Genomic DNA, 27,468 nt, shown 5'->3' on the forward strand with positions numbered 1-27,468 from the left:
TACTTAGATTTTTCTGTTCTAGAGCATGGCACACAAGTACTTTTAATAAGGATTGCTCTAACTCTATATTTCAAAGGCAAAGTAAAACAATACAAAATTTAACAGTGAGATAATTACTTTGTTCAAATTTTAACTGCACACTTTAGTTGTATCCACAAATTGTAAAGATGGCTTTGATTTATAGATATTTTTCTGCATCTTTTAATCATTCGTATTATAAAACCACTCTTTGAGACCACGACCCATATCTTTCCCAGCTGGACACAGCAGGTTTTTAAATATATAGATCTGGAATCAAAAGGTAAGAATATATCATTAGCCATATTAAGCAACTTTAAAATTGTACACGGCAGGTCCTCTGAAATGCACAGAAGCTTCCAGTAAGGCCCCGTACACACGGTCGTTCCAAACTGATGAGAATGGTCCGACGGGCCATTTCCATCGGTTCACCGCTGAAGTGGCCTGATGGTCTAATGTGCGTACACACCATCGTTCCAAAAACCGATCGGGTCAGAACTCGGTGACGTCAAACACACGACGTGCTGAAAAAAAAAGGTCATGCGTCGACTTGATTCTGAGCATGCGCGGGTTTTGAACCGATGCTTTCTGTCCTAACCATCGGTTTGGACCGATCGGGCAGCGGTCCATCGGTTCGATTTTAAAGCATGTTTTAAAATTTTAGACCGAAGGACAACGGACCGATGCTTAATGCCACAGCAATGCTTAATGCAGTTTCAATGTTCACATGATGCTTATGTTATTCATTATATATTTACTGTTATATATAACAAGTAATCTATTCACAATCAAGAAACGGATATACATGTCCATCTAAAACATCCAAAAATGAATGAAGTGGTCTCACCCAAGTAATTGTCCTTTATGGATATCTATAGTTCTCCCAATACCAAGGGAAATGTAGCAACGAATATTGCAGCAGAAATAAGATACTGCCATTAGGGTAAGTACTTTCAGATCACTTTTCAGAGGCTATTGACAGGCAGTAAGAAGGCGATGTGATACCTCATTCCTGCCTATGTTACCCCTTTTTTACTGACATGTTTGCTTGGCTGTTCACTTGAATGGGTTGCCTTGATCGTGACATGTTGGATAGCTTTTGACACGGGTGCAAAGCATCACAACCGCAGCATATAAACACCCAAGTCTGCTGCCATTTGCAGCTTAAGGGGGACAGTAAAAACATGGCTCAAAACTTACTCTAAACCTTATCTTGCTAGTTTCCACATAGCGGCTTCCTCAGAGTTTATAAGATGAGGTGGTTAAATAAAATAAAATTTGTTTTCTTATTATATAGAAGTGCTGATGTAGTAAGATATCTTTGGTTAAGCCTAAAGTCTCTGGAGACCATATACTGTACTCTTTATTTTATATGAACCCATGGAAGTCAAAAGTTCTAATAATATTTATAGACTCCCATGTTAAATGGTAATTGGTAATTTCTTCGGTAATTTTGGGGACCCGGTACCGGCCGTAGGTCCCCTGGACCCCAAACACACATGTAGCCCCAGTTCTCCTCTACAAGTGTGTAAAGTTTGCTGTCTGGGGGACCTATGGCCTGGGAGTACCGATTTTTCAAACCCGGGCACCCCTTCTATATACTCCCATGATAAAGGTAAGTCTAGGCATGGGCACAGTGAGGCATGGGTACAGTGAGGCACAGTGAGGCACAGTGAGGCATGGACACAGTGATGCATGGACACAGTGAGGCACAGTGAGGCATGGACACAGTGATGCATGGGCACAGTGAGGCATGGGCACAGTGAGGCATGGACACAGTGAGGCACAGTGAGGCATGGACACAGTGATGCATGGGCACAGTGAGGCCTGGGCACAGTGAGGCATGCACATGGATACCCTCATCTCCTTCTCGATCCACTTCCTGTAACAACTGACATATGCCGAGAATAGTGAAATGTGATTTTCCCAGGTAGGTCAGAGATGTATTTTATGGGAGGTGATAGAAAGCCTGTTTTCTCCTTCTCTGTTCTGTGAGAGAGACGGGATAGGTAGGGTGACTAGATGTCCCTGGTTGTGGAGACAGTTCCTAATTTTAAGGGGCGTTGCCCAGGAAAAAAATGTCCCTGATCTCTTCCTAATTAAAAGAATGTATCTTAATTTTCTTACTCTCCTCTCGGCTTGTGCATACTTCATTGCAGGAGGTAAGAGTATGGATTATTTGTTGCCTTGCCCTTGATATTGATGGTTACTCACAGCGCACACTTGGGCCTGCACTCTTGACAAAGAGAAAAATAGGCTTAGGTGCTATTAAACTATACCTCTGTAAGCCCCTTCCACTGTTGGCACAATTTGGCCCCACCCAACATTTGGTGTGGCACACTTCACATGCTAATATCATCCACACGCCCAGCTCTTCCTCAGCCCCACCCCCAATAAAAGTGGGTGTGGTCAATAGGGTGCTCCCAGATTTCATATTAAAAATCTGGTCACTAACCAAAGGGGGCAGACTAGAGAAGAATTTTTGTTTAACAGTGTGTTTTTTATAAGCGGAACAATCTATTATTTTTGTAAACATTGGTAAAGGAAAGGGTTACCTTCATTGGCATACATTTCATACATAATATGATTTATTTTATAGCTGGATCAATTCAGGTCTGAAATCTTGAACTTTTATATTGTTATTGATTTACCTAATGATTCTGTCTAATTCATCCTACAGAGCAAGGACACTGCAGCTCGTACATTTAAATGAGGATTTCAGCTCAACAAGTGAAGACGATCATGGTGTAAGAGTTCTTTCGTTTTCAGTAGAGCAGCTGCACAAGACTATTTGAAAGATTATAAGTAATTTGTTCTGTCTTTGATGATTTATGATTGCCCGATCAAAATCAGCTGCACCCCCCTTTTATGTGGCATTTTCACTGAAAACCTATGATCTTTGGTAGCTGGGCAGAAGTGATTTGACGTGTGCTCACTCCCAACTATTAACTGCTTATCAGCATACCTCCTAACTTTTGAACTTGACAAAGAGGAACAATTTGTAAAGGGAGAAATGCCGAAAAGTGGATGAGGCACGATGACCGCCGGGCACCTGCGATCACTCGTGACAGAGTGAGAACCGGGAGCTGTGTGTGTAAACAGCTCCCGGTTCTTTCAATAGAGAAATTACTGATCGTCTGTTCATACAAAGTATTTGTCATTTCCCCTAGTAAGTCCCATCCCCCCACAGTTAGAATGACTCCCTAGGACACACTTAACCTCTTGATCGCCCCTAGTGTTTAACCCCTTCCCTGTCAGTGACATTTGTACAGTAATCAGTGCATTATTATAGCACTGATCGCTGTAAAATTGTCAGTGGTCCCAAAAATGTGTCAAAAGTGTCCGATCTGTCCGCCATAATGTCGCAGTCCTGATAAAAATCGCCATTACTAGTAAAAAAAATAATAATAATAAAAATGCCATAATTATATTCCCTATTTTGTAGACGCTATAACTTTTGCGCAAACCAATCAATATACGCTTATTGCAATTTTTTTTTACAAAAATATGTAGAAGAATAGGTATCGGCCTAAACTGAGAAAAAAAATGTTTTTTTGAAAAACAAATTGGGATATTTATTATAGCAAAAAGTAAAAGATATAGGCCCGGATTCACAAAGCACTTACGCCAACGTATCTCGAGATACGCCACGTAAGTGTAACTATATGCCATCGTATCTATGCGCCGTGCCCACAATCTAAGATACGCCTAAAAATAGGCTACCTACGACCGACGTAACTTGCCTACGCCGTCGTATCGTGGGCGCATATTTACGCTGGGCGCATTTGCTGCTCCTATTGATTTTCTATGCACATATGCAAATGAGGGAGATACGCCGATTCACGAACGTACTTGCGCCCGGCGCATAATATACGCGTTTTGCGTAAGTCGTACGTCCGGCGTACCCCATCTATGAGGCGCAAACCATGCAAAGGTATGGACCAGGGAACACAAGCCGTCGTATTTTACGTCGTTCACGTAGTACATGAATAGGGCTGGGCGTAGGTTACGTTCACACCGTAGGGAGTGATTCGACGTATGTTAGCCAGTTGTTTCGACGTGATTGTGCGCATGCGCACTGGGATACGTCCACGGGACGGCGCATGCGCCGTTCGTTTTAAGTACTTGTCTGGCACTCGGCCAAGCATTTGCATGGGGTCACGCCTCATTAGCATGGCTCACGCCCACTTCCACCTACGCCGGCTTATGCCAAGGAAACCCAGCACAGTTTGGGAGGCAAGTGCTTTGTGAATTCTGTGCTTGCCTCTCTGCGCTGCGTCGGCGTAGCGTATATTAAATACGCTACGGTGGCATAAATATGCGCCGATGTATGTGAATCCGGGCCATTGTGTTTTTTTCAAAATTGTGGCTGTTCTTTTGTTTATAGCGTAAAAAATAAAAACCACAGAGGTGATCAAATACCACCAAAAGAAAGCTCTATTTGTTGGAGAAAAAGGACGCAAATTTTGTTTGGGTACAACGTCGCACGGCCGCGCAATTGTCAGTTAAAGCGATGCAGTGCCAAATTTTAAAAAGTGCTCTGGTCAGGAAGGGGGTAAAATCTTCCGGGGGTGAAGCGGTTAATGTATTCCAGACCATACCTCTCACCTCTATTAGTTAAGAAACAGTCACAGCTTGCTTCCCCCAGTCCTTATGCTCTCTTCTTGCAGCCAAGCACCTTCAGAGTTTCTCCCAAAGGGGGAGATCTCTGCACCCTTCCATGTGCCTAGGCCTAATTCCGCGTACACACGATCATTTTTCAGCATAAAAAAAACTTTGTTTTTAAAAAATGTCATTTAAAATGATTGTGTGTGGGCTAAAACAACGAAAAAAACCTGCGCATGCTCAGAAGCAAGTTATGAGACGGGAGCGCTCGTTCTGGTAAAACTACCATTCATAATGGAGTAAGCACATTCATCACGCTGTAACAGACAAAAAAGCGCGAATCGTCTTTTACTAACACGGAATCAGATAAAGCAGCCCAAAGGCAAATGGAACTTCCCCTTTATAGTGCCGTCGTACGTGTTATACGTCACCGCACTTTGCTAGATAATTTTTTTAAAATGATGGTGTGTAGGCAACGTCGTTTTAATGATGAAGTTGGGAAAACTTCGTTTTTTAGACATGCTGGAAAACAACGTTTTCTTTCATAATGAAAAATGATCGTGTGTACGTGGCATTAGGCCTTGGAGAGACTAAATGGGCCGACATCCTCATAGGGCAGAAGCCCCTAAGGGAAAAGACAGAACAGGTAGGACCTATGATAGTTAATAGCTCTCCCAGCATGCACAGCAGGTTCCTCAGGCCTACTTGTATCTCTGGCACACCCTGCCTTAACAAGCTCAGACAACATGTGGCATTGAAAATACACCCTGAACGTAGAGGGACACACCTGTTGAGGTATGGTTACCCCCTGAGTACAGTGTACTTTTCTAGATTAAAGCTGAAATAAACTTAAAATATGTACAGTAATCAGCTCTAACATAATGACCACCATCGAATATTGAGTAGTGATTAAAACAGTCCTGACCCATCGAGACTTATGCCGCGTACACACGATCATTTTTCAGCATGAAAAAAAAAAACATGGGCCCAGATTCAAAAAGCAATTGCGCCTGCGCAATTGCTTACTTGCCCCGGCGTAACGAGTTCTCCTGATTCAGAGAGCTTGTTACGCCGACTGCAGCCTAAGATATACGTGGCATAAGGCTCTTATGCCCTCATATCTTAGGCTGCATTCTTACGTTGGCCGCTAGGTGGCGTTCCCGTTGTGGTCAGCGTATAGTATGCAAATTGCATACTAACGCCGATTCACAACGTTACGCGAGCCCTGCGTACGCAGTTTACGTTGTTTGCGTACGTCGGGTTTCGCGTAAGGCTGCACATGCTAAAAGCAGGGGCAGCCAATGCTAAGGATACCCGTCGTTCCCGCGTCGCAAGGTTTGAAATTTACGTAGTTTGCGTAAGTGAATCGTGAATGGCGCTGGACGCCATTTACGTTCACTTTGAAGCAAATGACGTCCTTGCGACGTCATTTACCGCAATGCACGTCGGGAAAGTTTCCCGACGGAGCATGCGCTCTACGCTCGGCGCGGGAACGCGCCTAATTTAAATGATTCCCGCCCCCTACGGGATCATTTACATTAGGCGCCCTTACGCAGGGCATTTTTGAAGAGCGCCCACGCAAATTACGTGGCTACTGCTTCATGAATGAAGCGTAGCGCAAATAATTTGCGTAGGCGCAGGGTAAAAAGGGTACACTGCGCCTCCGTAAGGAGCGCGCAGCTGTACCTGAATCTACCCCATTGTTTTTCAGCATGTCGAAAAAACTAAGTTTTCCCAACTTCATCATTAAAACGATGTTGCCTACACACCATCGGTTTTTAAAAATGATCTAGCAAAGCGTGGTGACGTACAACACGTACAACGGCACTATAAAGGGGAAAGTTCCATTCGCCTTTGGGCTGCTTTATCTGATTCCGTGTTAGTAAAAGACGATTCACGCTTTTTTGTCTGTTACAGCGTGATGAATGTGCTTACTCCATTATGAATGGTAGTTTTACCAGAACGATCGCTCCCATCTCATAACTTGCTTCTGAGCATGCGTGGGTTTTTTACGTCGTTGTAGCCCACACACGATCATTTCTTACAACCCGAAAAACGACATAGTTTAAAACGACGTTAAAAAATGCAACATATTCGAATTTATTTTTTTTCGTTTTTCAGAACCTGAAAAATGATGTGAAGCCCACACACGATCATTTTAAATGACGTTTTTGAAAAATAACGTTTTTTTCATGCCGAAAAATGATCGTGTGTACGCGGCAATAGACTCCATTGGACAAAGCATCACACTGCCTCCATCAGCTTTCCTTCTTCCCTTAGTGCACCCAGGTGCCATCTCTTCCCCAGGAAAGTGACGCACTTGCACTCCACATGATGTAAGAGAAAACGTGATTCATCAGACCAAGCCACCTTCTTGCATTATTCCGTGATCCAATTCTGATACTTATGTGCCTATTGTAGGTGCTTTTGACTGTGGGCACAGGTCAGCATGGGCACCCTGATGAGTATGTGGTTATGCAGCCCCATACACAACAAACTGTAAAGCACTGTGCATTCCGACACCTTTCTATCAGGACCAGCTTTAACTTTATCAGCAATTTGAGCTACAGTAGTACTTCTATTGGATCAGACTATACTGGCCTGCATTCACTCCCCACAATGAACCCTGACCGACCATGACCCCGTCACTAGTTTTCCTTCCTAGGACCACTTTTGGCAGGTCCTGACCACTGCAGACCAGGAACATCTCAAAAGCTGCAGTTTTGGAGTTGCTCTGACTCCGTCGTCTAGCCATCACAATCTGGTAGACTTTTGCATTTCGTTTAGTTACAAATCAAAATTCAGATGAAATATTCAGAGTTTCAGATGTATCTGAATTTCTGAATCACAATAGTAATGAATTTCAACGAATCCAACATATATTATGATGAAGCAAATTGTTTGAATTTAAAAAATGAATTGGATTTCCAAATAGAAATATATTGCAATAAATACAGTAAGGTTTAAATGTGAAATAACATGATGATTCCTACCTAAGCTGCTTTATAGAATAGAATATAAATGAATTGAACAGAAAATAATATAATATAGTAAAATAGAATACAATAAAACCATAATAGTACAGAATAAAAATAAAAGAATAGAATAGAAAATAAAGCAGTAGCATTGAATAGAATAGAATAGAAACAGAATAAAATAGAATAGTAAATAAAGAGAATAGAAAAGAATAGGAAATACTATAATATAATAGAGTAGTATAGAATAGAAAAAACAGAACAGACTAGCGTGGAAAATAATAGAATATTATATTGCTTTATATTCTATTCTGTTTTATTCTATATTTTTCTATTCCATTCTATTCTGTTTATTTTATTTATTTTTTTCTTCCGCTCAGTCAATAACTTTCTTGGTGACTTTCTCATGGAAGATGGTCCCCCATCGTCTCCGAAGAAGTTTTAGCATCATTTGCGGATATATGATTCCTTTTTTTTTTTTTTTTTTTTTTTTTTAATGTATATTATCTATTTTTATAAAGAATAAATTGAATTTTACAACTTAACCGGGGACTAAGGGAGTACCTATATTAAGCCCGACGTTCCCCCCCTCCCCAACTCCTTGCCCCCGCCCCACCATCTCGTGACTCCACATTTACTAATTTGTCCCTAATGCTACTTGGACTTTCTATATCTCCCTCAAGTTTTCCATATATCCCCTAGTTTTTTTGAACTCGATCCAATTTGCCCATTTGCCCCTCTAATCTACATTTTCCTCGTCGGCCCCGTCCTGTTTATTTTCTATTATATTCTGTTTTATTTTATTCTATTCCTTTCTCTTTCTATTCCTTTATTTTCTATTCTATTTTATTTAGTTCTGTTTTATTCTATTATATTCTATCCTTTTAATAACCTGTTCTATTCTATAAAGCAGCCTAAGTAGGAATCATCTGATTTCACTTTAATAGCTTACTGTATTTATCGCAATATGTTTCCATTTCAGATTCAAATTTGTTTTCTACATTAAAAATTTACTTTAAATCGATTTAAAAATAACAAATATATTTAAAACAAATCCAAATATACAAAATAAATTTTAACAAAACAAATCATACTAACATAACCAGTGCCGATCCTGACCCTCCTGGGGCCCTAAGCAAAATTCTGCTAAGGGGCCCTCTACGGTGGTGAAAAACGGGGGTGTTTAGGGGAAATAGTGGGCGTGGTTTGGGGGTGTGGTCAGAGTCTGAGATGAATGATGGATGGAGAGAGGGAGAGAAAGAGAGGAAAGAAAGGGGGAGAGAAAGAGGGTGAGAAAGAGGTAGAGGAAGAAAGAAAAAGGGAGAGAAAGAAGGAGAGAAAGATGAAGAGAAAGAAAGAAAGAGGGTGAGAAAGAAATCAAGAGGGAGAGAAAGAGGGAGAGAAAGAGGGAGAGAAAGAAAGATGGAGAGAAAAGAAAGAAGGAGGGAGAGAAAGAAGGAAAGAAGGAGGGGGAGAAAGAAAGAAAGAGGGAGAGAAAGAGGGAGAGAAAGAAAGAGGGAGAGAAAGAAAGAAGGGGAGAAAGAAAGAGGATGAGAAAGAAAGAGGAAGAGAAAGAAAGAAAGAGGAATAGAAAGAAAGAGGGAGAGAAAGAAAGAAAGAAAGAAAGAAAGAAAGTAAGAGGGAGAGAAAGAAGGAGAGAAAGAGGGAGAGAAGGAAAGAAGGAGAGAAAGAAGGAGAAATGGGGAGGGAGAGAAAGAAAAAAGGAGAGAAAAAAAGAAAGAGAGAGAGAGAAAGAAGGGGGAGAAAGAAAGAAAGAAAGAGGGAGAGAAAGAAAGAAGGAGAGAAAGAAAGGAAGAGAGAAAGAGGGAGAGAAAGAAAGAGCGAGAGAAAAAAAGGAGGAGAGAAAGAAAGAAGGAGAGAAAGAAAGAGGGACAGAAAGAAAGGAGAGAAAGAAAGAAGGAGAGAAAGAAAGAAGGAGAGAAAGAAAGAAGGAGAGAAAGAAAGGAGAGAAAGAAAGAAGGAGAGAAAGAAAGAAGGAGAGAAAGAAAGAAGGAGAGAAAGAAAGAGGGAGAGAAAGAAAGAGGGAGAGAAAGAAAGAAAGAAAGAGGGAGAGAAAGAATGGAGGGACAGCAGGCCCAGATCCTACACCACAATATAAATCTGTGTATTCCAGAAAGTTTAACAAATCAGCAGATAAAGATCCTCCAAACATCTGGTGTTGGTGCTTCAATCATCCTGGCACCATGGTTGTTATGGTGTCAGGATGATTGAAGCGCATTATTTCTATTATTACATTGTAACATAGAATGAAATTATTCAACTCACCATAATGTAGAATCAGTGGAAGCCAGCGGAGTCCCTCCTTACATCAGGTGTCCCCAGCGGAGTCCCTCCTTACATCAGGTGTCCCCAGCGGAGTCCCTCCTTACATCAGGTGTCCCCAGCGGAGTCCCTCCTTACATCAGGTGTCCCCAGCGGAGTCCCTCCTTACATCAGGTGTCCCCAGCGGAGTCCCTCCTTACATCAGGTGTCCCCAGCGGAGCCCCTCCTTACATCAGGTGTCCCCAGCGGAGTCCCTCCTTACATCAGGTGTGCCCAGCGGAGCCCCCCTCTTACATCAGGCATTCCCAGTGGAGCCCCCCCTTACATCAGGCAATCCCAGCGGAGCCCCCCCTTACATCAGGCAATCCCAGCGGAGCCCCCCCTTACATCAGGCAATCCCAGCGGAGCCCCCCCTTACATCAGGCAATCCCAGCGTAGCCCCCCTTACATCAGGAAATCCCAGCGGCAGCCCCCCTTACATCAGGAAATCCCAGCGGCGCCCCCCCTTACATCAGGAAATCCCAGCGGACTCCCCCCTTACATCAGGAATTCCCAGCAGACTCCCCCCTTACATCAGGCATTCCCAGTGGACTCCCCCCTTACATCAGGCATTCCCAGCGGACTCCCCCCTTACATCAGGCATTCCCAGCGGAGTCCCTCCTTACATCAGGCATTCCCAGCGGACTCCCCCTTACATCAAGCATTCCCAGCGGACTCCCCCTTACATCAGGCATTCCCAGCGGACTCCCCCCTTACATCAGGCATTCCCAGCGGACTCCCCCCTTACATCAGGCATTCCCAGCGAACTCCCCCCTTACATCAGGCATTCCCAGCGGAGTCCCTCCTTGCATCAGGCATTCCCAACGGAGCCCCTTCCTACATAAGGCATTCCCAGTGGACTCCCCCCTTACATGAGGCATTCCCAGCGGAGTCGCTCCTTACATCAGGTGTCCCCAGCGGAGTCCCTCCTTACATCAGGCATTCCCAGCGGAGTCCCTCCTTACATCAGGCGTCCCCAGCGGAGTCCCTCCTTACATCAGGCATTCCCAGCGGAGTCCCTCCTTACATCAGGTGTCCCCAGCGGAGTCCCCCCTTACATCAGGCATTCCCAGCAGACTCCCCCCTCACATCAGGCTTTCCCAGCGGAGTCCCTCCTCACATCAGGCATTCCCAGCGGAGCCCCTTCTTACATCAGGCATTCCCAGCGGACTCCCCCCTTACATCAGGCATTCCCAGTGGAGTCCCTCCTTACATCAGGTGTCCCCAGCGGAGTCCCCCCTTACATCAGGCATTCCCAGCAGACTCCCCCCTCACTTTAGACTTTCCCAGCGGAGTCCCTCCTCACATCAGGCATTCCCAGCGGAGCCCCTTCTTGCATCAGGCATTCCCAGCGGAGTCCCCCCTTACATCAGGCATTCCCAGTGGAGTCCCTTCTTACATCAGGTGTCCCCAGCGGAGTCCCTCCTTACATCAGGCATTCCCAGAGGAGTCTCCCCTTACATCAGGCATTCCCAGCGGAGCCCCTTCTTACACCAGGTGTCCCCAGCAGAGTCCCTCCTTACATCAGGTGTCCCCAGCGGAGTCCCTCCTTACATCAGGTGTCCCCAGCGGAGTCCCTCCTTACATCAGGTGTCCCCAGCGGAGTCCCTCCTTACATCAGGTGTCCCCAGCGGAGTCCCTCCTTACCTCAGGTGTCCCCAGCGGAGTCCCTCCTTACATCAGGTGTCCCCAGCGGAGTCCCTCCTTACATCAGGTGTCCCCAGCGGAGTCCCTCCTTACATCAGGTGTCCCCAGCGGAGTCCCTCCTTACATCAGGTGTCCCCAGCGGAGTCCCTCCTTACATCAGGTGTCCCCAGTGGAGTCCCTCCTTACATCAGGCATTCCCAGCGGAGTCTCTCCTTACATCAGGCATTCCCAGCGGAGTCTCTCCTTACATCAGGCATTCCCAGCGGAGTCCCTCCTTACATCAGGCATTCCCAGCGGAGTCCCTCCTTACATCAGGCATTCCCAGCGGAGTCCCTCCTTACATCAGGCATTCCCAGCGGAACCCCTCCTTACATCAGGCATTCCCAGTGGAGCCCCCCCTTACATCAAGCAATCCCAGCAGAGCCCCCCTTACATCAGGCAATGCCAGCGGAGCCCCTCCTTACATCAGGTGTCCCCAGCGGAGTCTCTCCTTACATCAGGCATTCCCAGCGGAGTCTCTCCTTACATCAGGCATTCCCAGCGGAGTCCCTCCTTACATCAGGCATTCCCAGCGGAGTCCCTCCTTACATCAGGCATTCCCAGCGGAGTCCCTCCTTACATCAGGCATTCCCAGCGGAGTCCCTCCTTACATCAGGCATTCCCAGCGGAGCCCCTCCTTACATCCAGGGCCGGACTGGGAGTAAAAACCAGCCCTGGAAAACATTTCATACCAGCCCCATAACATTATTATACCAGCCCAACATCATAACGTCATTATTTTCTTGTTCATATAAGAGAAAAACATACATTTTAAAGAAACATTTAAAGAGCGTATTATATAAAGATAAGACAGATATGAAAGCACATAGGGCTAGGGAGATTATATATATATATATATATATATATATATATATATATATATATATATTACACAGTGGAACCTCAGATTACGAGCATAATCCGTTCCAGGAGAATGCTCGTAATCCAAAGTGCTCACATATCAAAGTGAGTTTCCCCATTGAAGTTAATGGAAACGAAAATAATTTGTTCCGCATTGACTTCAATTGCATGCAATACCGCATGTGGCCAGAGGTGGGGGGCGCCGGAGAGCATCGGAGACACTCGGAAATGTCACTTGCCACCCGTCCCCTGCCACCAGATTTAGTGTGTCACTTGCCACCCATCCCGTCACCAGATTCAGCGTGTCACTTGTCACTTGGACTGGGTGACAGCAGGGGGACTGGGTGACAGCAGGGGGACTGGGCGACAGCAGGGGGACTGGCTGACAGCAAGGGGACTGGGCGACAGCAAGGGGACTGGGCGACAGCAAGGAGACTGGGCAACAGCAAGGGGACTGGGTTACAGAGGACTGGGAGACTGGGTGACAGAGAGCTGGGTGACAGGAGACTGGGTGACAGGAGGCTGGGTGACAGGAGACTGGGTGACAGGAGACTGGGTGACAGGAGACTGGGTGACAGAGAGCTGGGTGACAGAGAGCTGGGTGACAGGAGACTGGGTGACAGGAGACTGGGTGACAGAGAGCTGGGTGACAGGAGACTGGGTGACAGGAGACTGGGTGACAGAGAGCTGGGTGACAGAGAGCTGGGTGACAGGAGACTGGGTGTCAGGAGACTGGGTGTCAGGAGACTGGGTGACAGAAGACTGGGTGACAGAGAGCTGGGTGACAGGAGACTGGGTGACAGGAGACTGGGTGACAGAGAGCTGGGTGACAGAGAGCTGGGTGACAGAGAGCTGGGTGACAGGGAGCTGGGTGACAGAGAGCTGGGTGACAGAGCTGGGTGACAGAGAGCTGGGTGACAGAGAGCTGGGTGACAGAGAGCTGGGTGACAGAGAGTTGGGTGACAGGAGACTGGGTGACAGAGAGCTGGGTGACAGAGAGCTGGGTGACAGAGAGCTGGGTGACAGGGACTGGGTGACAGAGAGCTGGGTGACAGAGAGCTGGGTGACAGGGACTGGGTGACAGAGAGCTGGGTGACAGAGAGCTGGGTGACAGAGCTGGGTGACAGAGAGCTGGGTGACAGGGACTGGGTGACAGAGAGCTGGGTGACAGGGACTGGGTGACAGAAAGCTGGGTGACAGGGACTGGGTGACAGGGACTAGGTGACAGAGAGCTGGGTGACAGGGACTGGGTGACAGGGACTGGGTGACAGAGAGCTGGGTGACAGAGAGCTGGGTGACAGAGAGCTGGGTGACAGAGGGCTGTGTGACAGGAGACTGGGTGACAGAGAGCTGGGTGACAGAGAGCTGGGTGACAGGGAGCTGGGTGACAGAGAGCTGGGTGACAGGGACTGGGTGACAGAGAGCTGGGTGACAGGGACTGGGTGACAGAGAGCTGGGTGACAGGGACTGGGTGACAGAGAGCTGGGTGACAGGGACTGGGTGACAGAGAGCTGGGTGACAGGGACTGGGTGACAGAGAGCTGGGTGACAGAGAGCTGGGTGACAGAGAGCTGGGTGACAGAGCTGGGTGACAGAGAGCTGGGTGACAGGAGACTGGGTGACAGAGAGCTGGGTGACAGAGAGCTGGGTGACAGAGAGCTGGGTGACAGAGCTGGGTGACAGAGAGCTGGGTGACAGGGACTGGGTGACAGAAAGCTGGGTGACAGGGACTGGGTGACAGAAAGCTGGGTGACAGGAACTGGGTGACAGGGACTAGGTGACAGAGAGCTGGGTGACAGGGACTGGGTGACAGGGACTGGGTGACAGAGAGCTGGGTGACAGAGAGCTGGGTGACAGAGAGCTGGGTGACAGGGACTGGGTGACAGAGCTGGGTGACAGAGGGCTGGGTGACAGGAGACTGGGTGACAGAGAGCTGGGTGACAGGGACTGGGTGACAGAGAGCTGGGTGACAGAGAGCTGGGTGACAGAGAGCTGGGTGACAGGGACTGGGTGACAGGGACTGGGTGACAAGGACTGGGTGACAGGGACTGGGTGACAGAGAGCTGGGTGACAGGAACCTGGGTGACAGGGACTGGGTGACAGAGAGCTGGGTGACAGGGACCTGGGTGACAGAGAGCTGGGTGACAGGGACCTGGGTGACAGAGAGCTGGGTGACAGGGACCTGGGTGACAGAGAGCTGGGTGACAGAGCTGGGTGACAGGGACTGGGTGACAGGGACCTGGGTGACAGAGAGCTGGGTGACAGGGACTGGGTGACAGAGAGCTGGGTGACAGAGAGCTGGGTGACAGGGACTGGGTAGAGAGAGAGCTAGGTGACAGAGAGCTGGGTGACAGGGACTGGGTAGAGAGAGAGCTGGGTGACAGAGAGCTGGGTGACAGGGACTGGGTGACAGAGAGCTGGGTGACAGAGAGCTGGGTGACAAGGACTGGGTGACAGAGAGCTGGGTGACAAGGACTGGGTGACAGAGAGTTGGGTGACAGGGACCTGGGTGACAGAGAGCTGGGTGACAGAGAGCTGGGTGACAGGGACTGGATGACAGAGAGCTGGGTGACAGGGACCTGGGTGACAGGGACTGGGTGACAGAGAGCTGGGTGACAGGGACCTGGGTGACAGAGAGCTGGGTACATTACAGAGCTGGGTGACAAGGACTGGGTGACAGGGACTGGGTGACAGAGAGCTGGGTGACAGGGACTGGGTGACAGAGAGCTGGGTGACAAGGACTGGGTGACAGAGAGCTGGGTGACAGAGAGCTGGGTGACAGAGAGCTGGGTGACAGGGACCTGGGTGACAGAGAGCTGGGTGACAGGGACTGGGTGACAGGGACCTAGGTGACAGGGACCTGGGTGACAGAGAGCTGGGTGACAGAGAGCTGGGTGACAGGGACTGGGTGACAGAGAGCTGGGTGACAAGGACTGGGTGACAGAGAGCTGGGTGACAGAGACTGGGTGACAGAGAGCTGGGTGACAGGGACCTGGGTGACAGAGAGCTGGGTGACAGAGACTGGGTGACAGAGAGCTGGGTGACAGGGACTGGGTGACAGAGAGCTGGGTGACAGAGAGCTGGGTGACAAGGACTGGGTGACAGGGACTGGGTGACAGAGAGCTGGGTGACAGGGACCTGGGTGACAGGGACTGGGTGACAGAGAGCTGGGTGACAGGGACCTGGGTGACAGAGAGCTGTGTGACAGGGACCTGGGTGACAGAGAGCTGGGTGACAGGGACCTGGGTGACAGAGAGCTGGGTGACAGAGAGCTGGGTGACAGGGATTGGGTGACAGGGACCTGGGTGACAGAGAGCTGGGTGACAGCGACCTGGGTGACAGAGAGCTGGGTGACAGGGACCTGGGTGACAGAGAGCTGGGTGACAGGGACTGGGTGACAGAGAGCTGGGTGACAGAGAGCTGGGTGACAAGGACTGGGTGACAGAGAGCTGGGTGACAGAGAGCTGGGTGACAAGGACTGGGTGACAGAGAGCTGGGTGACAGGGACTGGGTGACAGGGACCTGGGTGACAGAGAGCTGGGTGACAGGGACCTAGGTGACAGAGAGCTGGGTGACAGGGACCTGGGTGACAGAGAGCTGGGTGACAGGGACTGGGTGACAGAGAGCTGGGTGACAGAGAGCTGGGTGACAAGGACTGGGTGACAGGGACTGGGTGACAGAGAGCTGGGTGACAGGGACCTGGGTGACAGAGAGCTGGGTGACAGGGACTGGGTGACAGAGAGCTGGGTGACAGGGACCACCTGGGTGACAGAGAGCTGGGTGACAGAGAGCTGGGTGACAGGGACTGGGTGACAGGGACCTAGGTGACAGAGAGCTGGGTGACAGGGACTGGGTAGAGAGAGACTATACAGTCCAGATTACAATTTGCAGGGGCAGAAAAGGTGACAGAGAAAGGGGGGTGCACCATGCAACCCCCCTCTCTTTGTGTCACCTCTGCTGCCCCTGCAAATTGCAATCTGGACTGTATAATCTCTCTCACAATTGCATAGTCAAACCCCCCCCCCCCCCTACCTTTTCTTCCTTCTGCTCCAAGGCTGGCCGGCGCCATACACTTCTTCTCCTCTGCGGCTCTGCCTTCACACGTGGCTCTGCAGGAGAAACATAGTGGGCGGTGCTGGCGCCGCACGGGACGATGGGACGTTCGGTTCTCCTGCTCGGCTCCTCCCCTCCCTCAAACACATGATCGCTCCAGTCCAGTGTGCACACTTCACACAGCGCGGGAAGGAAAGTGCAGCGGCGAGCATGGCGGCCGCAACCCGCCGGCGACCGGCCCGCCGCTGCTCTTTATTAACATAATGTAATAGACATGACACTGGACTGGAGTGAATGCAGCATAGGGCAGGCATGCGTATAGTTGTAAAGTGCGGCCGCGATGGCGGCCGCGGCCCACAGGCACAGCTGGTTAATTTGACTGTCAGCAGGCGGCCTACCGGGAATTTTCCCGCTATCCCGGTAGGCCAGTCCAGGGCTGGACTGGGACAAAAATTCGGCCCTGGACTTTATCCAGACCGGCCCACTTTAATTCAATAAAATGCTGCCCCCACCCCCCGAAAAATCACGCCCACCAAAAGGCCCCTACATCCATTATTTTATATCATGAGAGGGTGAGAGAGAGGGGAATGAGAGAGAGAGAGGGGGAGGGTTGAGAGAAAGGGGGTGAGAGGGGGTGAGTGTAAGAAAAAGAGAGTGAGTGTAAAAGAGAGGGGGTGAGTGTAGGACCCCTTTTTACACTGAGGCGTTTTTTAAGGCGCTTTTGGGCGCCTGTAAAGTGACTGAAAAACGCTTCCGCTGCAGTCCCAGTGTGAAAGCCTGAGTGCTTTCACACTGAGGCGCTGCCAGGGCGTTAAAAAAGTCCTCCAAGCAGCATCTCTGTTTTTAAAAACGGCCCACTGAGCCATCGGCCCACCGGGAAACTCCCTGTAGTCCCTATGGCCAGTCCATCCCTGGTGGTGGGGGAGCACCGATTTTTCAAAGCCGGGCACCCCTTCCATAGACTCCCATGTTAAACGTCAATCTGGTCATGGACACAGTGAGGCATGTTAAGGCATGGACACAGTGAAGTATGGGCACAGTGAGGCATGGACACAGTGAGGCATGGACACAGTGAGGCACAGTGAGGCATACAGATGGACACCCTAGGCTTATACTCGAGTCAATACGTTTTCCCAGTTTTCTGTGGTAAAATTAGGTGCCTCAGCTTATATTCGGGTCGGCTTATACTCGAGTATGTACAGCAAATAATAAATGCTACTGCCTGTGAGTTAATTGTACTAGCTTTTCCTCCTTGAGTCACAATAACTAAAAAAAGACAATTATTTGTTTATTATAGGACTATAAAGTGGTATCTATTGGTTCACCACTGTTATTTCTCACTGCCAAGAAATTCTGCAGTGATATCCAGAAAGTGAACCAGAAACCTAGAACAGCAAGGGAGTCCAATCAGGTGAGGAATTTCCATGATTCAACAGCATGTGTACTTTTTACAAGTGAAATATTGAAATATTCCCTGATCCCCTATAAATTACCTGTAGGTAAAATGTAAATCTTCTAAACATTCACCGTTTAAGACAGGGGTCAGCAAACTTCTTCCACTTAAGGGTCGGATTCAATGCATGTGAATGCATGAAGGGGGGCATTCACCTGCTGATAAATGAAGATAATAATCTGAACCTCTTTACATTACACAGCCCCCACACTTCTGGACCCCTTTACATTACACAGCCCCTGCACTTCTGGACCCCTTTACATTACACAGCCCCTGCACTTCTGGACCCCTTTACATTACACAGCCCCTGCACTTCTGGACACCTTTACATTACACAGCCCCGCACTTCTGGACCCCTTTACATTACACAGCCCCTGCACTTCTGGACACCTTTACATTACACAGCCCCGCACTTCTGGACCCCTTTACATTACACAGCCCCTGCACGTCTGGACCCCTTTACATTACACAGCCCCTGCACTTCTGGACACCTTTACATTACACAGCCCCCGCACTTCTGGACCCCTTTACATTACACAGCCCCTGCGCTTCTGGACCCCTTTACATTACACAGCCCCTGCACTTCTGGACACCTTTACATTACAGAGCCCCTGCACTTCTGGACACCTTTACATTACACAGCCCCTGCATTTCTGGACCCCTTTACATTACATAGCCACCATACCCCTTTTATTGCACAGCCCCCCCCAGACATCACACAGCCCCTCCCTACCCAGCCCCCCCTGAATATTACACATCCCCCCATGTTATGCTTTAAAATTGCGCACACTCGTGGAAAAGAGACAAACTACGGTACTTAATGCAGAGTTTCACCCAAAAGTGGAACTTCTACTCATTTGTCTCCTCCCCTCCTCTGGTGCCACTTTTGGCACCTTTTCGATGGGGGGGGGGGGTGGATGGATACCTGTCCCCACTAACGGGAGTCCAATGTCCTGTGAATTATGTCACAGTTTGGCTCCTTCCCTTACCGCCGGGCCTGTAGGAGAGCGCAGCAGTGCCTTGTGCATGTGTGGTAGGGACCCGGCGTGAAACTGTAATGCTACACCGGCTTCCTATACCAGCAATACGTTTTTCTTATTTATTTAATTTCATTTTTATTTTTTTACACTGTCCCTTTAAAAAAAAAAAATCTGATCACTTTTACTGCTGATAAACATCTCTTGTGACAGTAATAGGCAGTGACAGGTACTCTTTATGGATTGTTTTGGGGTCTATAAGACCCCAAATCCCTCCTTTGCACTTTAAGGCATTCAAAACGCCAAGTTTGGCTGTTTTGAATGCTGTAATTTTTTTTATTTTTTTTATCAAATCATCTTTTTATTTATTTTATATACAAACAACAAATATAACAAAAACAACATACAACCCTGGCCCATATTGAGAAGGTAACATTTTTTTTTTTTTTTAATGTCATTTTTTTTTAATTTGGCGCCTTTAAGTCTTCAGTAAACTGGAAGTGATGTCACTCTGGCTTCGTTTGGGTCTGTGGCGGACGTGCCAGCTGGTGAGGTGGGAAAGCTGCAGGAGGAGGGGAATGTCCACTCCTGTTGCTTGGGATAACAGCCAAACAGCTTCTTAGCCACATCGGTTGTTATCCCAAGAAAGCCTGGCTGTAGGTTGCCAACCCCTGGTTTAAGAGATATTCACCCTGCATACAGTCGCTGAGGTCAGTGGCGCATGCGTTCTGAAGGTCCGTCGTATCGTGCTGAAACTTCAGAGCTTTTTGCCGGAACCCGAGGTCTCCCACGGAGTGACGTCATTGCGGCTTCCGCCACTCAGAGCGTAGCCCATGAACCCAGAAGAAACGCCAGGGGAACAAGCCAGCCCCCTCCGCGGTGACCGGGCGCCACTGTAGGGGCTTTGTTCTAAGGTAAGTATTTCATAATGTGCTAGTATGCGATGCATACTAGCACATTATACCATTGTATTGCATTTTTTCCCCCCCAGCGGTTTACTACCACTTTAACTATTTGCTGACCACCTGCCGCAGATGTACTGCGGCAAGGTGGCTCGGCTGCACAAATCGCCATACCGGTATGGCGATTCGTGCACTAGCTTTCGTGGGTGCATTCCGATTGGCCAGCGGGGGAGCCAATCAGCGGGTCTGGCGGACTCGATCGTTCCCCGCAGAGACAGAAAGGGGTTCTGCCGAAGTCAACAAGGCAGATCTCTGTTCTGTCAGGGGATGACACTGAGATCTGTCTTCCAGCTAGTACATCTGCTATTTTTCAACTTCCTTTAACAGACCAAGCTGCCCAGCAAAAGCGAGATTACAGGGTTGAGATAAACCATATACTACTGACAGGGGTGCTTGTTAATCATTTCATTAGAACCCTTAAACACTTTCTGCAACTGCTTAACCACTTACCGACCGCCACACGACTATATACGTCGGCACTTTGAAGAGAGATAACTCGGTAATGGCAGCAGCTGTTGTCATAACCGAGGTATCCATCTCTTCAGGCGGCAGTCCGGTTAACGATAATGGTGGTCGCTGCAGCGGATTCGCCACCAGATCACCGTTATCGGCGGCGGAGGCGGCGATCGGGTCCTGTCACGCCAGTGGTATGGATACGAGTGAGGGCAAGATGGCCCCCACCCGTCTCCATTCCATAGCAGGGCGGAAGCAAAGTCAAAACGTCACTTCCTCCCATAGCTCTTAAAGGGCCATTTTTTTTTTTCAAATGACATTTTTTTTATTGCATTTTAGTCTAAATATGAGATCTGAGGTCTTTTTGACCCCAGATCTCATATTTAACTGGTTGCCGACCAGCCGCCGCTGTTGTACGGCGGCAGGTCGGCTCCCCTGCGTGAGAGCCCGTAGCTATACGTCGGCTCTCGCGCAGGCCACTAGGGGCACGCGCGCGCCTCCTGCTTGCTCCCGACTCCCGTGCACGTGCCCGGCGGGCGCGATCGCCGCCAGGCACACGCGATCGCTCATTACAGAGCGAGGACCAGGAGCTGTGTGTTTAAACACACAGCTCCCGGTCCTGTCAGGGAGAGAAATGCTGATCTTCTGTTCATACAATGTATGAACAGAAGATCAGTCATTTACCCATGTCAGTCTACCCCCCCCTACAGTTAGAACACACCCAGGGAACATACTTGACCCCTTCCCCGCCCCCTAGTGTTAACCCCTTCACTGCCAGTGCATTTTTATAGCACTGATCGCTATAAAAATGCCAATGGTCCCAAAAATGTGTCAAAAGTGTCCGCCATAATGTCGCAGTACTGACTGATTGCCGCCATTACTAGTAAAAAAATAAATATTAATAACATTGTCATAAAACTACCCCCTATTTTGTAAACGCTATAACTTTTGCGCAAACCAATCAATAAACGCTTATTGTCATTTTTTTTTACAAAAAGTATGTAGAAGAATACGTATCGGCCTAAACTGAGGAAAAAAAATGTTTTTTATATATTTTTGGGGGATATTTATTATAGCAAAAAGTAAAAAATATTAATTTTTTTCAAAATTGTCGCGCTCTATTTTTGTTTATAGTGCAAAAACTAAAAACAGAGGTGATCAAATACCACCAAAAGAAAGCTCTATTTGTGGGGAAAAAAGGACACCAATTTTGTTTGGGAGCCACGTCGCACGACCGCGCAATTGTCAGTTAAAGCGACACAGTGCCGAATTGCAAAAAGTGCTCTGGTCTTTGACCAGCAATATGGTCCGGGTCTTAAGTGGTTAAGAGGACCTGTCATGCTTTTTTTCCATTACAAGGTATGTTTATATTCCCTGTAATAGGAATAAAAGTGACCCATTTTTTTTTTATACAGTGTAAAAATAAATAAAGTCAAGTAAAAGAAATACGAATTTTAATTTTTTTTTAAAAAGCGCCCCGCCCCGACGATGTCGCGCGCATAAGCGAACGCATAATTGAGCAGCGCCTGCATATGAAAACGGTGTTCAAAACACACATGTGAGGTATCACTGTGATCGTTGCAGCAAGAGCAATAATTCTAGACCTTCTCTGTAACTTAAAATATGCAAACTGTAGAATTTTTTAAATGTCGCCTATGGAGATTTTTAAGGGTAAAAGTTTGACACCATTCCACGAGCAGGCGCAATTTTGAAGCGTGACATGTTGAGTATTTATTTAGTCGGCGTAACCTTATCTTTCACAATATAATATTATATTGTTATTGTTATATTGCCCTTTATTGTCCATGACATAAAACCTAAGATTTTTCTGTCACAACATCACTATGTATAACAGTTTGTCCATTGTATTGTATTTCAGCACAATGGAGACATTTTACTAATTCCAGTGTCTAATGAAAGCTGTGGTGGTAAGTTGTAGTTCTAAAATTTGGAAGTAGATTATAACAGTAGTAGTTTAGTACTGTGTTAGGAATCGATAAATGTGAAAAGTTGGAGGTTAAAGAGTAATGCCGCGTACACACGATCATTTTTCGGGTTGTAAAAAATGAAGTTTTTTTAAAATGTCATTTAAAACAATTGTGTGTGGGCTTCACAGCATTTTTTGGGTTCTGAAAAACGAGCAAAAAAAAATTCGAACATGCTCTATTTTTGAACAACGTTTTTAACGTTGTCGTTTTTCGGGTTGTAAAAAATGGTCGTGTGTGGGCTTTAACGACGTGAAAAACCCGTGCATGCTCAGAAGCAAGTTATGAGATGGGAGCGCTCGTTCTGGTAAAACTACCGTTCGTAATGGAGTAAGCACATTCATCACGCTGTAACAGACAGAAAAGCGCGAATCGTCTTTTACTAACACGAAATCAGCTAAAGCAGCCCCAAGGGTGGCGTCATCCGAATGGAACTTCCCCTTTATAGTGCCGTCGTACGTGTTGTACGTCACCGCGCTTTGCTAGAGCATTTTTTTTTCACGATCGTGTGTAGGCAAGGCCGTTTTAATGATCGAGTTGAAAAAAACTTTGGGCCTGATTCACAGAAAAAGTACGCCGGAGTATCTGCTGATACTCCGGGGTACTTTCAAATTTGACGCGTCGTATCTTTATTTGTAATTCACAAACAAAGATACGACGGCTTTTGGCTAAGATCCGACAGGCGTACGGCTTCGTACGCCTTCGGATCTTAGGTGTAATTCTCCGGAGGCCGCTGGGTGGAGTTTGCGTCGTTTTCGAGCGTCGGGTATGCAAATTAGTTGTTTACGGCGATCCACGAAGGTACGCGCGTTTGTCGCATTCTCTTACGCCGGTTTTTCGCGTCGTAAAGTTAAGAGTGCTATTTAGATTGTGTAAAATTACACCATCCATGTTAAAGTATGGCCGTCGTTCCCGCGTCGAATTTAAATATTTTTTTTTTGCGTAAGACGTCCGGGAATACGAAATTACGTTACGCACATTGCCGTTCAAAAAACACGTCGGGGCGCCGTAATTTCGCGCAAATCACGGCGGGAAATTTCCAAACGGAGCATGCGCAGAACGTTTGGCGCGGGAGCGCGCCTAATTTAAATGGTACACGCCCCTTTTGAATTAGGCGGGCTTGCGCCGGACGGCTTTACGCTACGCCGCCGCAAGTTTACACGCAAGTGCTTTGTGAATCAAGCACTTACGCCGAAAACTTGCGGCGGTGTAACGTAAAGGGGATACGTTACGCCGTCGCGCGGCTATGTGAATCTGGCCCTTTGTCTTTTCTAGAGCCTGAAAAACGTCATTTTTTACAACCCGAAAAATGATCGTGTGTACGCGGCATAACTTTATCCTCCGGGTAATATATGTACATTACTAGGATTTCAACAAACGTAGTTGAAGATTCCTACCTTTTGTTATTTTGAAGAAATCCCTGTGTGTTTGTCTGTGCCCATGTGGAAAAGAGAATCTAATGGGCGTGGTTTCATAATTATAAATCAGTTGCTGCACTTGCAGAGCATCCTTTTAGACGTGATTTCCTATAGGAGTATCTCAGGGGATGCCGGAAATCTGACTTTTATCTTAGTGCAGACTTCTGGGAAAATCAGTGAGCCAATCACTCAAGCAGGAAATGACATATCTGGGGGGCGTTCTGTATACATTTTGTGTACAAAACACCTCCAGGTAGCCATGTTGCATTTTACAGAAAACTACAGGGCTGTATAAATATTCATGCTGCTATTTGCATTCTCCACACCTATGTTCCAGAGAATTCTACTGCTCTCTGGAAAACAGAGGAAACATCTGTGCTGCCTATCAGTGCCGCCTATCAGTGCCGCCTATCAGTGCCCATCAGTTTGGTTTTTTAAATAGTCAGTCTTTTTTCATTTATAGCACAAAAATGAAAAACCGCAGAAGTGATCAAAAGAAAGCTCTATTTGTGGGAAGTGTTGCATGCCCGCGCAATTGTCATTCAATCTGTGACAGCGATAAAAGCTAAAAATTGTCCTTGGCAGGAAGGGGGAAAGTGCCTGGTATTGAAGTGGTTAAATACATGTTCAAATGCAATTTGCAGATGTTCCTTCCATAATCCCTTGTACAGCAAGATTTAGAATGGAGAATTTGAGCACAAGAAAACAGTCGGGCTCTTCTGCAATGTTGTTGCACAGACAGTGAAGGTGCAGAAGAAGAGAGCAGTGTGGCAATCTTGCTGTTGCTCCTTTAGGCCGGGTTCACACGGCCATCGCATGCGGCTTACAGCAGGGGTCCAGTGCGTGCTGGTTCACCGGTTCAGGTCGGATTTCAGCCCGAATTTTGGGCTGAAATCGAACCTGAAACGCACCAAAAAAGCACACGTTTTTCCGGCACACAGCACTGGATCCGCTGTGGAGATATGTGAACCGGCTCCATAGAGAGCCAGTCACATTCTCCTGCTATGTGAATTGAATGCAGGGAGACGCGCATTTAATTTGCATAGGTGTGAAACCGGCCTTATTGTCCAGTGGCGGCTGGTGCTCAATTGGATTAGTCTGACATGATCTGACATGATCTGCTCTCACTCAGTAAAGGCCAGCACATTGGCCCGGATTCAGAAAGTGCACGGATGCGCCGTCGTATCTATGCGCCTGATTCAGCAAGTAAGATACGCCTGAATTTTGGCTTCATACGACCGACGTAAATATCCTATGCCGTCGTATCTTGGGCGCATATTTACGCTGGCCGCAAGGGGCGCTTCCATTGATTTAAGCGTCGAATATGCAAATGACCGAGATACGCCGATTCACGAACGTACTTGCGCCCGTCGCATGAGTATACGCCGTTTACGTAAGGCGTACGTCCGGCGTAAAGTTAAAACAGGGAGGAGTAACCCATGCAAAGGTATGGACGACCGAACAGCCGTCGGATTTTACGTCGTTTACATAAGTCGTACGTGAATGGGGCTGGGCGTAGGTTACGTTCACGTCCTAGGCATTGCATCTTAGGGAGTATATGCGAGGTGATTCTGAGCATGCGCACGCATGCACCGTTCGTTCGGCCCATCATTTGCATGGGGTCAAGCTTAATTTAAATGGATCACGCCCACTTCATTTCTACTTTGAATTAGGCGGGCTTACGCCGGCCAATTTACGTTACGCCGGTGCAACATTGGGAGCGAGTGCTTTGTGAATACTGCACTTGCCTCTCAGAGTTACATCGGCGTAGCGCATATGAGATGCGCTACGCCGCTCTAAAGATGCACCGATCTACGTGAATCCAGGCCCTTGTGTGTATTTAACCCCTTAACGCCCGCCGCACGACTATTTACGTCCGCAGAATGGCACGGACAGGCAGAAGGACGTATATATACGTCCTTGCCTTCTAGCGGGTGGGGGGTCCGATCGTGACCCCCCCCGCTGCGTGCGGCAGGCGGGTTCCCTCGGGGAGCGATCCGGGACGACGGCGCGGCTATTCGTTTATAGCCGCTCCGTCGCGATCGCTCCCCGAGGCTGAAGCACGGGGAGAGCCGTATGTAAACACGGCTTCCCCGTGCTTCACTGTGGCGGCGTATCGATCGAGTGATACCTTTTATAAGGGAGACTCGATCGATGACATCAGTCCTACAGCCACACCCCCCTACAGTTGTAAACACACACTAAGTGAACACTAACCCCTACAGCGCCCCCTGTGGTTAACTCCCAAACTGCAACTGTCATTTTCACAATAAACAATACAATTTAAATGCATTTTTTGCTGTGAAAATGACAATGGTCCCAAAAATGTGTCAAAATTGTCCGAAGTGTCCGCCATAATGTCGCAGTCACGAAAAAAATCGCTGATCGCTGCCAATAGTAGTAAAAATAAAAATAATTAATAAAAATGCAATACAACTATCCCCTATTTTGTAAACGCTATAAATTTTGCGCAAACCAATCGATAAACGCTTATTGTGATTTTTTTTTACCAAAAATAGGTAGAAAAATACGTATCGGCCTAAATTGAGGGAAATTTTTTTTTTATATATATGTTTTTGGGGGATATTTATTATAGCAAAAAGTAAAAAATATTGCATTTTTTTCAAAATTGTCACTCTATTTTTGTTTATAGCGCAAAAAATAAAACCCGCAGAGGTGATTAAATACCACCAAAAAAAAGCTCTATGTTAAAGCGACGCAGTGCCGAATCGCAAAACCTGGCCTGGGCATTTAGCTGCAAAATGGTCCGGGGCTTAAGTGGTTAAATGATCAATAATCCTTCTTTTTAGGAATAATTCCATTAACTTTACTTTTGCGTCTAATAGGAATGAGCCCAGATGGAGGAAGCAGAAAGACTTTGATTTTGAACTGCAAAGGCATTTCCTTTTTTGATTTTACGGGAGTCTCTTCTCTCTCTCAGGTACTTTCTAGCATTGTCTAACTGGTATCAGTTTTTAAAGATATAGTATATGATAGGGAGAAACATAAAGTGAACCTTTACTTTGCCCATGCAGGTTTCTTTTATGACAGTTTAGCCAGCAACACATATTCACTTTCACTTCACTCCCTCGCTGCCTTTGTAGCCAGCGGGAGTTTTATACTTTTGGGTATCGGGAAGCATGTGACCCATTGCCTTCCTCCCATTATGATGGCACTGGTACTTAGTGATTGGTGGCTCAGGCACCCAACACTGTAACATGGGGACAGGGTGGGACAGCTCTATGTATATCCCAAGTTTGCAAATGATACAGGGTAGAGATGCACTGATACCATTGTTTTTACGAGTACCAATACTTTTTTTTTCGTACTCGCTGATACCAATTACTGATGCCTACTGCAACTGTTTTGTTTTTACTTCAGCTGTCAGCAATGGTACAAAGCATTGAAATGTTATTTACAAATTAAATTAATAGATTTTTTTTATTATTTTGCGCTTTTTTAAATGTGAAATGTGTAAATATATGTTAATATATATGTGTAAAAATTAGGGATGAGCCGAACACCCCCCCCCCCCGTTCAGTTCGCACCAGAACCTTCGAACGGACCAAACGTTCACGCGAACATTTAGAACCCCATTGAAGTCTATGGGACTCGAACGTTTGAATTCAAAAGTGCTCATTTTAAAGTCGAATATGCAAGTTATTGTCGTAAAACGTCTTTGAGAACCTGGGTCTTGCCCC

General features: G+C 47.2%; 1 protein-coding gene across 1 annotated transcript in view; it reads left to right on the plus strand.

Moving 5' to 3' along the window:
- The window catches only part of SLC26A7 (solute carrier family 26 member 7), a 93,849-nt gene that overhangs the window by 48,908 nt on the left and 17,473 nt on the right, over positions 1-27,468 (plus strand). Inside the window, exons 12-15 of the mRNA XM_040354619.1 lie at positions 2,699-2,765; positions 17,817-17,930; positions 22,244-22,292; positions 26,614-26,708. Of these exons, the coding sequence (XP_040210553.1) occupies positions 2,699-2,765; positions 17,817-17,930; positions 22,244-22,292; positions 26,614-26,708 (325 nt within the window). The remainder of the gene's footprint in view (positions 1-2,698; positions 2,766-17,816; positions 17,931-22,243; positions 22,293-26,613; positions 26,709-27,468) is intronic.

This window comes from Rana temporaria, chromosome 5 (genome assembly GCF_905171775.1).
Source record: "Rana temporaria chromosome 5, aRanTem1.1, whole genome shotgun sequence".
Classification (NCBI taxonomy): Eukaryota; Metazoa; Chordata; class Amphibia; order Anura; family Ranidae; genus Rana; species Rana temporaria.